At 33.6% G+C, this 13509-nt stretch overlaps 1 protein-coding gene across 1 annotated transcript; it reads right to left on the reverse strand.

Moving 5' to 3' along the window:
- Positions 1–1763: 1763 nt before the first annotated feature.
- LOC137733481 (UPSTREAM OF FLC protein (DUF966)) lies at positions 1764–13261 on the reverse strand. The gene is given in 8 exon segments (XM_068472629.2): positions 1764–2046; positions 2048–2186; positions 6715–6825; positions 6956–7670; positions 8097–8209; positions 8358–8427; positions 8538–8741; positions 13185–13261. Coding segments are annotated over 7 exon segments (1320 nt in total). The 5' UTR covers positions 8680–8741; positions 13185–13261; the 3' UTR covers positions 1764–2016.
- Between the last annotated feature and the right edge of the window lie 248 nt (positions 13262–13509).

Here is a 13509-nt window from a genome sequence, read left to right on the forward strand (position 1 = left end):
TCATTACCGGGTGATCCGTTAAGAACGGGTTCTTAACGGGTATACATGCGGGTAACACGTGGGTAACCCGTTTCGACCCGTTAAGAAAAAAATTATTTTGATAATTTTAAAGTTTAATTACTAAAAGATTTATTATAAAATACAATAGCCATATTAATATATACAATATATTCTATATTAAATATACAGTTTTGTATTATTATTCTAGGGAATTGTTATTGGTACTCCAAAAATCTCATTCTACACTCCAAACTTTCTATATTTGGAAAGAAAAATACACTTGTGAGGAGTGTAGAATGAGATTTTTGGAATGCCAATAACACTTCCCTTATTCTATATAAGTTAAAAAAAATAAAAAAATAAAAAAAAGTTATAATCATTATTTATTTTTATTATGAGAGTTCCTTATTATCATTACTAGGATAAATTTTACTTAACATGTTGTCCAAAATTAAAATAAACTAGTATAATATTTGGATAGGCAAGAACTAAGAAGACATACAAACAAGTATGAAAAATGTGAAAGAATATATAAACACTCATGATTCATCATTATTCATCCGCAAGTAGATAATGATAACACTTACATTATCGTTTAGACTTTTAAAATCCTTCAAACCCTCATGAATAATGTTTTTTATTTGAGGGCAAAATTAATAATAATTATTGTAGAAGTCTAAAAAACGTAAAAAAAAATAAACATACAATCACTCATAGTGACAAGCTTTACAACTTTCATGAAGGGATCAGCTTCGAAATCCAACACTATAATCCATAAACCTTAAATTTATATTTAACCGTCGATTGTCATTTATGCTTTATTCTTCTTACTGAATTTCATTTTTTTAATTTTCTTTTTTTTTTAAACATGATCATCTGGCAGATGTAAGAAGATGAAATGTTCAAATCTTTGATATCATGTTTCTATATTTATGGTTAACTGAAATGTGAATCAATGTCATATAGTTTGTAGAAACTTTATAAACATCAAGCAATATTTTCACTAACCGTAAAACTCTAAATATAATATCAATGATCCAAACCATTCATCTTCCTACATCCTCTAATAGATCATGTTTTCAAAAAACAAAATCTGAAAAAACAAAATTTGATGAGAACAATGAAGCGTAAATGTAAACAATAATCAACGGTTAAATTTTAATCTATGATTTATATGATTATAATGGCGAATTTCGAAGTTAAGCTCTTCATGAAAGTTGTAAAGTTTGTCATTATGAGCGTTTATATATTTTATTTCTATATTTTTTACACTTCTACATTAATTAACAAATCATTAAAGACTTTACTTAAATAACAACCGTAAGATAAATGAGAGTAAATCTGTATCATTGGATTCTATTTTACTTATATTATTAGAACTTTTTTGGACGATAAAACCCCTTCTCTATTCCAATATTTTCTAATTTTACCATTTGATCAATTTAGGTAAGCGAAAATATACTTAAAAGAAAATCCGATTTTATGTTTTGGATGTAACTATATGGTATGTATATACTTATTTAGTATTATATTTTTCATTTGATTATTTATTGGTTTAAAATATATTTTCCTTAACGGGTAACGGATCGAGTCATATTACCTGTTAATATTATCGAGTCGATTTCGGATCGGGTCATTTTACCTGTTTATTTTAATGGGTGTTATATGACACGACCTATTAAGATATCGGGTATGACACGAAAACGATATGAACGCGGAAAACACGACACGAATGTCAGGTCTAAGCCTGTCCCTTTGTCCTGTGATGGTGTACGTAAAATACAGTACAATTCTCATTTGTTTTCTAAAGGTGGAAGAATTGTCAACAAATTTGGAAATAGAACAATGCAATGCAACTAGAATATTTCTTTCTTTTTTTAAGTCAGTCAATGCAATGCACTATGCCTTTTATATTTACATAAGGGTAAAGAAAGAAGGAAAAGGAAGAAAAGAGACGAAAATTGGCTCCTGCCTTTCATCCTGACTACAGAGTGCAGGCAAGAGTATATTTGATGATCAGTCATTACTGGGCATATTCAGCTGGTCAGGTCAAGAAAGCTGAAGCTGATTCTTCTGAGTTTGAAGTTCTTGATCCCATTTCAGGTATCTTCGTTTCAGCTTTCACTCCTCTGCACGATTTCATGTGTGAGTACAATTTTTCTGGCTTAAACAGCTTCCTGCACTGCCTGCATTAACATCAAGTCTTTCGAATTTTAGTCGCTTGTTTAGATTTTCCACATAAATGTTCTCTTGGTCACCAAGTTTTATGAATGCCAACATTGACCACATTCACTGTTTTGGGAGAGTTTGTAAACTTATGGCCACATGCTTCTTATACTAATATGATTTGGTATATTGAGGGTAACTTGATGGCATAATTCTTAATTATCAACAAACACTTAATTAGGGATTTTTGAGGTAGATTTGATTGGGGATTTTATATTATTATATTAACATTAGTTTTTTTGTCTTTGTGCAAACCCTTTACTTTCAACTTGTTATTAGAACAGAGTTTCATCCTTGGTTGAATTCACTGTTAACGCTTCCATGTGGGTCAACAAAGCTAATTTTTTTTGTTCACGTATTGACCATGAACCTGAGGGTAATGATTGCCTACAATTGTTCGAAGAAGATGAAAGAAGATTGAATGAAAGAGAGAAAATGTTTACGCTGCCATGAATAAAAAGGGGGAAAACAATTAAAAGGAAGAGGAATTATTGTTGACACAACACGAAGGTAGTAAGGATTACAACTGTAAATACTTGAAGCACCAAAGTTATTGGAATCCATCAGTTTGATAGAAATTCCAAAGATAATTTTGATCAATTGATATTTTTTTATTTTTTTGTTAAACGATAAATTTTGTTAGATTAAATGTTAGATTAGCCACTGACAATGGTGAAACCCACGCCGTCATACAAGAGTTTAACTTTTTTCCACCACTATGTGGTAAAAGGTTACTTGCAATTAATTGAGAATTGATTGAAATATGATTGAAATGGGTTACAACTAAGACAACACTTTAGGACAACTAAAAGGTTTAGAGAAATTAAAACAAAATTAAAATGACGTTAATCCTACAGAACTTGAAAGGTTCACAATTTAATACAGACTTTAAAACACTCTTTTTTCATTACTTTTCCTCGTAGAAATCCGCTCCAATTTTGTCGTACGTCAATTGTCGCTGCCTTTGAGAAAAGAGAGAAGGAAAAATAGTGTTTTTTGGTCATGGTAGGATCCGTTTCCTATCATGAGGGTTTTATTGTTTTATGTTTATTTTAGTATAGGAAGTGTTATTGGTACTTTAAAAATCACATTCTATATTCTTCACAAGTGTATTTTTCTTTCCAAAAATAGAAAGTTTGGAGTGTAGAATGAAATTTTTAGAATGTCAATAACAATTCTCTTAGTATATTATAACTTTTCTAAATTTAATTCGAAGATGATGCTTGGTTTGGACAAACATTGGCCATTTATGGTTGATCTAGGATGGGTGTCTACCGTTACACTAGAAAGAAAAAAGAAGGCAAAAAAAAATTTAAAAAAAAACAAATATATATATATATATATATATGTATGTATATATATTTTAAGGGATAAAGAGATTTGGTGATTGGGACTTCTAAAATGAGGCGCTAGTTCTAGTTATGTTTTCAAAAATATATCGTTAGTTCCAACTAGGGCTGGGCACGGGCCGGGCCGGGCCCAATTTTGAAGGGACCGGACCGGACCTAAGTTCAAAGGGAACGGGGCGGGCCGGGCCGGGGATTACATTTTTTAATATAAGAACCGGACATTACCCGGCCCGGTTGAAACGGGCCGGTTCGGGCCGGGTCCACGGGTCCCTTTTTTTTTTTTTTTTTTTTGGTTGTTTGAAAGAAAAAAAAAATTGTACAGAACTACAGATTCACAGATTGCAAACTGCACAGATTGCAATCTGCACAAAAAACTGCACAGATTGCAATCTGCACAAAACTGCACAGATGCACAGATTGCAATCTGCACAAAACTGCACAGATTGCAAACTGATTGCAATCTTTTAGGATCTGAACAACCATCCCGATAGAACTCCGCAAGTCCGATATTATGAAATATCTAATAAGAATATCCATAATATGCACAGATTAGAAATGTTATACTAAACATTTATATAATACATATTATAAGCCATTTGAACCAAAATGCAGAATCAAGAAGCAACATAATTCCATCTCAATCTATGTAAAAAGAATCTTAAAGAAAGTACTCAAAATAAGAGTTTTTGGTACAGAAATGATGTTCAAGATCACGGTATTTTAAGCCAGTCATTCCCTCATAGTGCATTTCAACAAATTATCCTTTACAACTGGTGGATATATTTCTTGATCATTTTCCCTCACATGGGGGAGCAATCAGCTTTTTTGAGAAGACGACATCATACTTAGCATTAGCTTAAGACTTAGTTTACTTCGCATTAGCTTCACTACAATTTTTACTAAGCAAAGCAACCAAATTCCATAATTTAAAAGTGCTTAAAATTTATGATACAAGATCCAGCACCCAACCAAAGACCAATTATAATTAATTCAAAACTAAAAAAATTAATTCAAATCAAACACTTAATTCAACTAAATAATAATAATCAAGAAGTGACAAGAATCCTCAATCATTACAAAAATACAAAATAATCATTTCAGAAATTGGGTTTTCAAAAAAATCAAATAAAAAAAAAGCTTCATCTTTTCAAACAAAATTAACGAAAAAGAAAGAGAATTACTTTGGGATCGTTTGGCTTCCTCTTGAGGCACTCAGACAAGGCGGTAAGGCACTGATCGAACTTGCCCGACTGGAATTGCAGCAACGCATCCTGCGCAAAAGCTCGGGTCACGGACATGACGGCTTCATCCTCGGCAACCGAAGCAGAAAAGTCCCGATTCGCAACAGTTGATGACGAAGACGAAGCCATTGGCGAATCGATCAATCAGAGCCCAGGAACCAATAAGCCTTATCTGAATACGCAAATCCCCAGAAGAAATGATCGAAAACGACGAACCCTAACCGACAAGTAATTCAACGAAATTTGAAAGGGGAAAAATGTCAGTACAAGACGCACCGCAGAAAGAGAGAAACTACTACGAGGGATCAACGGAGGTACCCTGAGACAGCTCGCAGCAATGCCGCGCTTCGACGGAGATGTGGAAGAGAACAATCAAGAAGAAAGACTCTCACAGCAGAGACGGACTTCAGAGTTCAGATCAGAGTTCAGAGACGGAGAGGTCGAGGTCAGAGACGGAGAGGCGTTGAGGTCGATCGAGAGACAGCAAAGACTCTCACTCACATCTCACTGAATCAGTTAGGGTAAAACCAACAGTCATTATTGGAAGGTATGTTTATTTTCAATCTGGGCCGTCCATTTCAATTACAAACGGGCCGGTTCGGGGCCCCGTTTTTCTATAAATCTGGAACCGGCCCGACCCTAGAATGCCATTACCTAGGCCCGCCCCGCCCCGTTTCCCCTATTTAAAAACAGGACCCGCCCTGTACCCGCCCCGACCCGCCTATACCCGCCCCTACCCGCGGGCCCAGGGCCCGTTTGCCCAACCCTAGTTCCAACTAGGCACGTAAAAAGAGACGTTAGTTTTAATGGATTATGATTGGTTGAGCTGTCAAAAGGATTACAGTTAGTTTCAGCATATCATGAAACTACAAGTGTGGCTCAGTTAATGCGTGGTCCCACGTATGGAAGCTTAAATGGTAAGTATTTTAGAAATTTGTTTTAATTAGGGAATTTATTTTGAGGTGGATTTTATTACATATTTTATATTATTATATTAAGATAGGTTTTCCTTTTTTTTTTTTTTTTTTTTTTTTAATCAAATAGGTTTTCCTTTGTCATTGTGGGTTAATGATTGTTTTGATTTATTTCTTTGTTTTATTCTTATAAATACGTAAGAATAAAATATTAAAGTTGTATTTGAGAGTATGAAATTGTAGATAATTCTGAAATGACTTTTTAGTCAAAATAGTCTCTGAAATTTGCCTAAATCCTCATTTTGGTCTGGGAGATTTGAAATCGATAGAATTGGTCCCTGAGTTTGTCCACTATCGATCATTTTGATCATTCCGCGAAAAATCTCTATTAAATAAGAATAAAATGACAAAAATACCCTCTTTTTAAAAAAAAATCATTTTGGCCTATTGTTTATTAAATTGAGAGTTGTTTAGTCATTTTAATTCTTATTTAACATAATTATTCATGGAATGACCAAAATGATTGATGATGAATAATTTCAGGGACTACTTGTCTTGATTTCAAATCTTAAGAATCAAAGTGAGAAGTTATGCAAATCTTAAGATTATTTTGACTAAAAAAAACCTTTTGAAATTTACTGCAAACCCTTTATTTTCAAGTGCAGTAGTGTTGGTTGGTTTGATATAAGCCAATGAGACTGAATCTTAATTTGACCTGAGAGATTACCAGTTAGTTGGTACTTGATTGGAAGAAAAACACTGCAGGCCTTGTGCTGATGTGGTTTGATTGTTATTTAGTGTAATACGAGCCGGTAAGCCATTACCTAACCTAATTTAAAACTGGACTTCAGTTGGATTTGGCAGAGTAGAGGAAGTAAGAGTTGTCATTAATCAACTAATACATAAGCCTTGCCCATCAAATTATCAATGTATGCAATGCAACCAGGGGAGGGAGGGAGGGAGGGAGTAGGGATTGTCACTTACGAGCAATGCGGGCGACCGACGGGCCTGTAAGCAGCAGTAGCCGCTTTTTGGCCACTGAAGTCGCCCTCTTTTTGCTGCTTGGTCGCATCTTTCTGTCCATCATAGCTTTTCCTGCAGCATCAAATCCAAACACAAGCAAAGCCAAAGCCAAATACATATATATATTAGTAGTCTTTTGTCAGTTTTAATAAAGACTTTTTCTCATGAATTGAATTTAATCATTACATTGATTCATACTTACCTACTAGCATTGTGGGGTTGCTGCGGCAGCTCCTGTGGATTCCGGCAAGTCCCACAAACTCCGGTTGATCTACCTTCAGACTTGTGATCTCCTTTTGAAATACGATGATCAGCCTTGATACTGTCTTGGCTGCTGGTAGACTTGTTGGAAGTTTTATTGGCTCGATTCAACATGACCACAACAGCGTCATTTGTGTCGACAGCACCACAAGTAATCAAATTGCGGAACATGTTGGAAGATGCACTTGAATGTCTCTTAGTAGTACCATTTGCCAATGGCGTCTGCTGAGACAGTGAATGTGAAGACGAAGAAAAAGAAGAAGCAGAGGAAGAAAAAGAAGACGGAGTTGTAGAAGAAGCCAATTCTTTGGCGTCTTTGTCCTTGTTAATAATCTTCTTCTTCCTCTTCAATAAAAAGTTGGAATAAAAATAAGAGCTTTCTAACTTGTCCCTGCCAGCTGCTGAGTGGTTGTGTTCTTGTCGTTCTCCTTTGGGTTTCAGTTTGATGGCATTCGCATCATCGAATCCATCGGTCAAAGTAGACCTCTGTGATTCTTGGCTCATTTCAGAGGATACTTTTGTTTGGATATCTATATTATTCTTTGGATAAATTTGTTGGTGCAATTGAAAGGAGGCCTCTTGTTTTGAATTGGGTGGCTCAACCTCATCTTTAAACAGGCAACTTCTATTTTCGGCAAATGTTTTCGGAGGAGAATCTGTTGCATACAAAATACAATGGTCAACAAAATTAAGGTGGCCAGAAAGGATTCCAAATATGAATATGCGAAATTAATTGAAATTAACCTAAGGGACTTAAAACATATAATTTAAGTTGGCCAGAAAGGACTCCAAGCATAAATATATATGAATTGACATTTACCATCTATTTATATAGATAAGCACATTCAATCAATCAATCAAATTGGTTATATATATATATATATATATATATATATATATATATATAACTGTTATTAGCATTCTAAAAATCTCATTATACACTTTTTACAAGTGTATTTTTCTTTCTAATTATAGAAAGTTTGGAGTGTCAAATGAGATTTTTGAAATGCTAATACAATTCCTTATATATATATATATATATAAGATTTGATGTTGTGTGTAAAATAAATGATGATATATACCAAAAGGGGAAGAGGTGATCTCGGATCCTTTGAGGACGTATTCATTGTCGGATATTGGTGTGATGAGGTCTTCGTCCAGCAAGTCTTGCCAAACATAACCCGTCTTGTACCTCCTGCATTCGCGCATGTCGTTCCATCCACATGAAAATGAAAATGAAATCGAAATCGTACATGCCAACTTGCTAGCTATTGGCCTAATTCATTAGAATGATATTGGAAAACGTCTCCAGTACTCTATTAAGATCAATCGATCAATCATACCTCTTGTAAGACCAAGCGAAGCCCTCCGGCATGTCCTTTCCTCGTAAATCCGCAAGCCACCTCTTAACATCTTTTAAATCAAATAATAGGAACCATCATCATTAGTTGATTAACTAATCAACAAGCATAAAATTCTCGTTAAATACGATACAGAGATCTCAAGGAAGGAAGGCTACCTACCTCGCAGATAGACGCCGTTGCGAGTAAAATGGTTGACCCGAATGAGATGGGGATGATCAACGCGACCCATTCGACGACTGAGGAAGTAGATAACGTGAAGTCGCCTTACTTCACCTCCTGATGATGCAGCTTTGGCTTCCATTGGTATTTACTACTACTCTTTTTTCTTTTTTTTTTCTTCTAATACTACTCCTTAGTTGTGCGCTGCCAATACCAACAAATTAGTACATTAATACCAAAGTACATTAAATACACGAACAAAACTAGAAACAGAACAAGACACCTCTATTCTTTTCAAAATTAAAATAACATATCATAATAGCTAGTTGTCTCAGGAAACCCAATGGTGATCTTTGTCTTTCTGCCGGCCTGCGCCACAAAAAACCCGAAAAAGACAAGTTTGCTTTCATCTTCATATATTTGTTCGATCCCTATATTTATATATTTGGCAATTTATAATAGATTAAAGATATATTGTAATGCAGGCCCAGCATGCATGTTGCTATATATCTATAAAAATATATAAAAAAAATTATTTATTTGAAAAAAGAAAAAAAGAAAAAACCGAACTTTCTCGCAGAAAGGAAAAGGAATCATCGGTTGTCGAGATTACCCAGTTTTTTATATTAATTTGTGCATCTTTTTCCTCTCTGGTAGACTGGTACCTTTTTTTTGGGGGGGGGGGGGGGGGGGGGGGGGGGAGAGAGAGAGAGAGAGAGTTGATATATAGTATTTAGCTCAGTATAATATTATTATACAGTGCAGGATATAAGGAAGATGAGCATAAGATTTGGTCGCAGGTAGGTATGTGCCCCCGAGCTTCATCAGATATCCCCGAGATTTACCGAAAAAAGAAAAAAAGAAAAAACTGAACTTTCTCGCAGAAAGGAAAAGGAATCATCGGTTGTCGAGATTACCCAGTTTTTTATATTAATTTGTGCATCTTTTTCCTCTCTGGTAGACTGCTACCTTTTTTTTTGGGGGGGGGGGGGCGGCGGGAGGAGAGAGAGAGAGAGTTGATATATAGTATTTAGCTCAGTATAATATTATTATACAGTGCAGGATATAAGGAAGATGAGCATAAGATTTGGTCGCAGGTAGGTATGTGCGCCCGAGATTTACCAAAAACAGTTGTTACGCAGCTTTTGACCAACATAATTCATCAATATCCTTTCCGGAATGAAAGACCCTCACTTGTTCATTGAATTAGATTCACCTCTTCTTTCTCTTGTTTCTCTATATATGGCATCACCTCGGATCCAATCAGTGTGATTTATATACCTTATATAATTAATAAGAAATGCATAGTGTCTGAAATATTCTCATCTCTTATACAAATATAGTATTATTAATACCTATATTGTCAGGTTTAATGATGTACAAGTGAGGAATGAGGATTCTCTTATGTGTCTTACAAAGATTTCGTCACATGTTAAAGACTATTAAACCATTTGGTTCGGGTGAACCATGACATTTTTGTAAATCACGTCTTGAATAGTGAATTGTTATTAGCATTCAAAGAATATCATTTTACACTTAAATCTTTCTATATTTGGAAAGAAAAATACACTTTTAAGGAGTATATAATAAGATTTTTGGAATGCCAATAACACTTCCCCTTGAATAAACTCAAAATTTTTGTGAGCCCTTAGATAGTTGAAAATTTAGGCAGATTAATTAAGAAATGAATATCTGGTGAGAAACCGGACCCAAATAAAACTGTAAGTTTTTATTTGTTTGCCAATGTAGCATAGTAAATATTATCTTTATAAAGTGACATGAGTCACCAACATTGATTAAGGGGAAAATTCTTGAAATGTCATGAACTTATACACATTTTTATAAAGTTTCATATGAACTAAAATTTTAAGCGTTTTGTCATATCAATTTTCCTAAATCATTAATTTTTCATCTCATTCTAACACCATTAAGTTTTGGCTTAAATGTCAAAATAGTCTCTGTTTTATAGTCATATGGTCAATTTAGTCCCCGTGCTTTTGATTTGGCTAACTTAGTCCTCGTATTTGTCTCTGTTAGGCAATTAAGGACATTTCATTCAATCTCTTTTAAAAAATTCATAAGAAAAATCAGATGAGAAATAATTACCCTTTCTCTTTACAGAAAAATGAAAATCAATGAGAAATAACACATATAAGAAATAAAACTTCAAATCTGAAAAATGATTAAGGTTGTGACATAGAAAAGAGAGGGGGTAATGGTAAGGAGGAGGAGAAGAGAATAATTTTTCTTTTAATTTTTATTTTTATTTCATTTTAAATATTTTAAATCAAATAAATTATAATTTTACAAATAAGTTTATAATAATTTATAAAAAAAAATATTTACAAAAAATTAGATGGAAATGTCCTTAATGGCTAACGGAGATGAACACAATGATCAAATTGGCCAAATTAAAAACACACGGACTAAATTGACTCAACAACTAAAACAAAGGGACATTTTAACATTTAAGCCTTAAGTTTGCCATCCAAAACACTTGCACATGACTTGTGTTTAGGGTTATTTTGGACATTTGACCTCATTTTCAGTTCATTGTTTGCGATGAGCAATAACTTTGTAAAAATAATGTAAGTTTGATATTTACCATTGTTATAGAGGACAACTATATTTCAAGAGCATGTGATATGTGTTTTGGGGACCATACTATTGGAGAGAAACTCGATCAAAATTATATCATGTCATTATATTAAGTTTCATTTTTATTTAGAATAAAAAATATTATTCTATTATATAATAATATTCATTTTTTATTTTGTAGAGACCCTATATTTTTGTTTCATCGAACACAACTTTTTAGGATAGTTAAAATGTCCTAAATGTACTTAAACACAAGTTTTGTGCAAGGCACACAACTTATTAAAGGTATATGACAAATTAATAATTTCAAAACGTTAATATGACAAATGGTTTAAAATTTTAATTCATATGAAAAATTGATAATAGTGTTAAGTTCATATGACATTTAAAAAAAATATGAAATTAAATTAATTCCTACTTATATTTAGATATGCAATTATATGTCTAATAATCAATTTGGCGGGAAAACACCACCCATTAACCATTAATATGAAAAATTGCTTAATTACCTCAAGTTCCATTCTATATATTATTTTGTTTTTTCTTACATATGATAGATTGCTCTGGTAGACATAGGGCCTTCATTTTCATAAATCATGCTGATTAAATGAGGACATGGGCTCCAACTTAACGCATCTACCCTCTAACACGACGTCGACCACCATAAATAAAGGTCAAGAGGGGCGGGTTAGACCGTCCCATTCTAGCCGAAATGCCTAGGAGATTTTCTTCCTCATTAGCATTCTCATGAATCTCTCCCTCTATGTTTGGTTCATCATTGTACAGGCAGATACCTAGCTATGAGATTTTCTTCCTCATTGTCGTGCGTTCTTATTGTTGATGCTTCTTGATCTCGACGCGCGACGATTAAACTTGAGATATATTCCGGTAGGTATGTCCTAATTTCATCAAGTTAGCATATGGTTTTTCACAATGATGTGATTCTTTTCCTAATAAAGGGAAACTCCTGCATATTAACTCCATTGCATACAGAGTACTGAGCTATTTTCGCATGGGGAGTGAACCTTTTGGCAACTCATGCCAAAAGGTTTCGAAACTAATTTCTTTTAATCAAGCGATATTACTACATTAAATTACAAACTATACTAAGGAGGGAGAGTTTAAACTCGAGACATAGTGATTTGAAAATGAAGGCCATTTATTAGGACTAAATTACAAACTAAGAAAACATATAATATATAGAATGAAACTTGAGGCACGCAATTTTTCATAGAGTCCCACATCAAAGAAATACAAAAAAAAAAAAAAATGAATTGTTATTGGCACTCTAAAATTCTCATTCTACACTTCAAACTTTCTATATTTAGAAGGAAAAATACATTTGCGAGGAGTATAGAATGTGATTTTTGGAGTGCCAATAACACTTCCCAAAAAATATACAATTTATATGTAGATGTTACACTTCTAATATAATCGATCTCTTTTGTGATGAAATTCAACACCTAGTTAAATTGAAACAATAACAGTAACATTGATGGTATGCTGAAAAATTTATCAAGCCCTAACTAATAGGGCAATCTACCCACCTGTGGGAATGAAAACTTAGTTGATCAATATTTATTGTTTGAAAGATAAAATGGTCATCAATTTGATATTATGCTTTTTGAGGAAAAAGAGAGGACTTATATTAAGCTGCTTTCTATATATAAATACATATATACATACATACATATATAGGGAAGTGTTATTGGCACTTCAAATATCTCATTCTACACTTCTCACAAGTGTATTTTTCTTTCCTAATATAGAAAGTATGGAATATAAAATGAAATTTTTGAAGTGCTAATAACAATTCCCCATATATATTAATATAAAACCAAGAGCTAGTTGGTTACGTGGTGCATGCTATATCGGTATATGATCATATATGCGCCAAATGAAGATGACTGAAGGAGAATGATGTCTTAAAACTAATTTCTCACACTGAATAGAAACTTTTAGTCCCAATTAAAAAGTAAGAAATCAAACACAGCGGATTCATCACTTGTGTGATTTATCTATATAGAAGAAAAGATTGAATTTTCTTACCTCAGAGCTGGTAGCTTGAAAAGATACAATTTAACCAATACTGCCCCGCGCGAGTGGGATCAAAAGTGATCATTGTTCTGAAAAGGAGCCGATTTTGGAGAGAGCTAGCTGATGATATATATGATATATTTGAGGGGTATATATATATATAGGTAAGTGTAAAGTGATAAAGCGAAGAGAATGTGTGAAGTGAGGTCACTGTTTATTGGTACCAAACAAGACAAAAAAGACGAAATAAGGGCAATTTGTAAGATTATGAATACTTAGGAGGAAAGATACCTTTTTAGCGAGGGAGTGACGGAGTGCTAGTGTCCGATTGAAAATG

The sequence above is a fragment of the Pyrus communis genome, chromosome 7 (assembly GCF_041283825.1).
Source record: "Pyrus communis isolate YQ-2024b chromosome 7, ASM4128382v1, whole genome shotgun sequence".
NCBI classification, from domain to species: Eukaryota; Viridiplantae; Streptophyta; class Magnoliopsida; order Rosales; family Rosaceae; genus Pyrus; species Pyrus communis.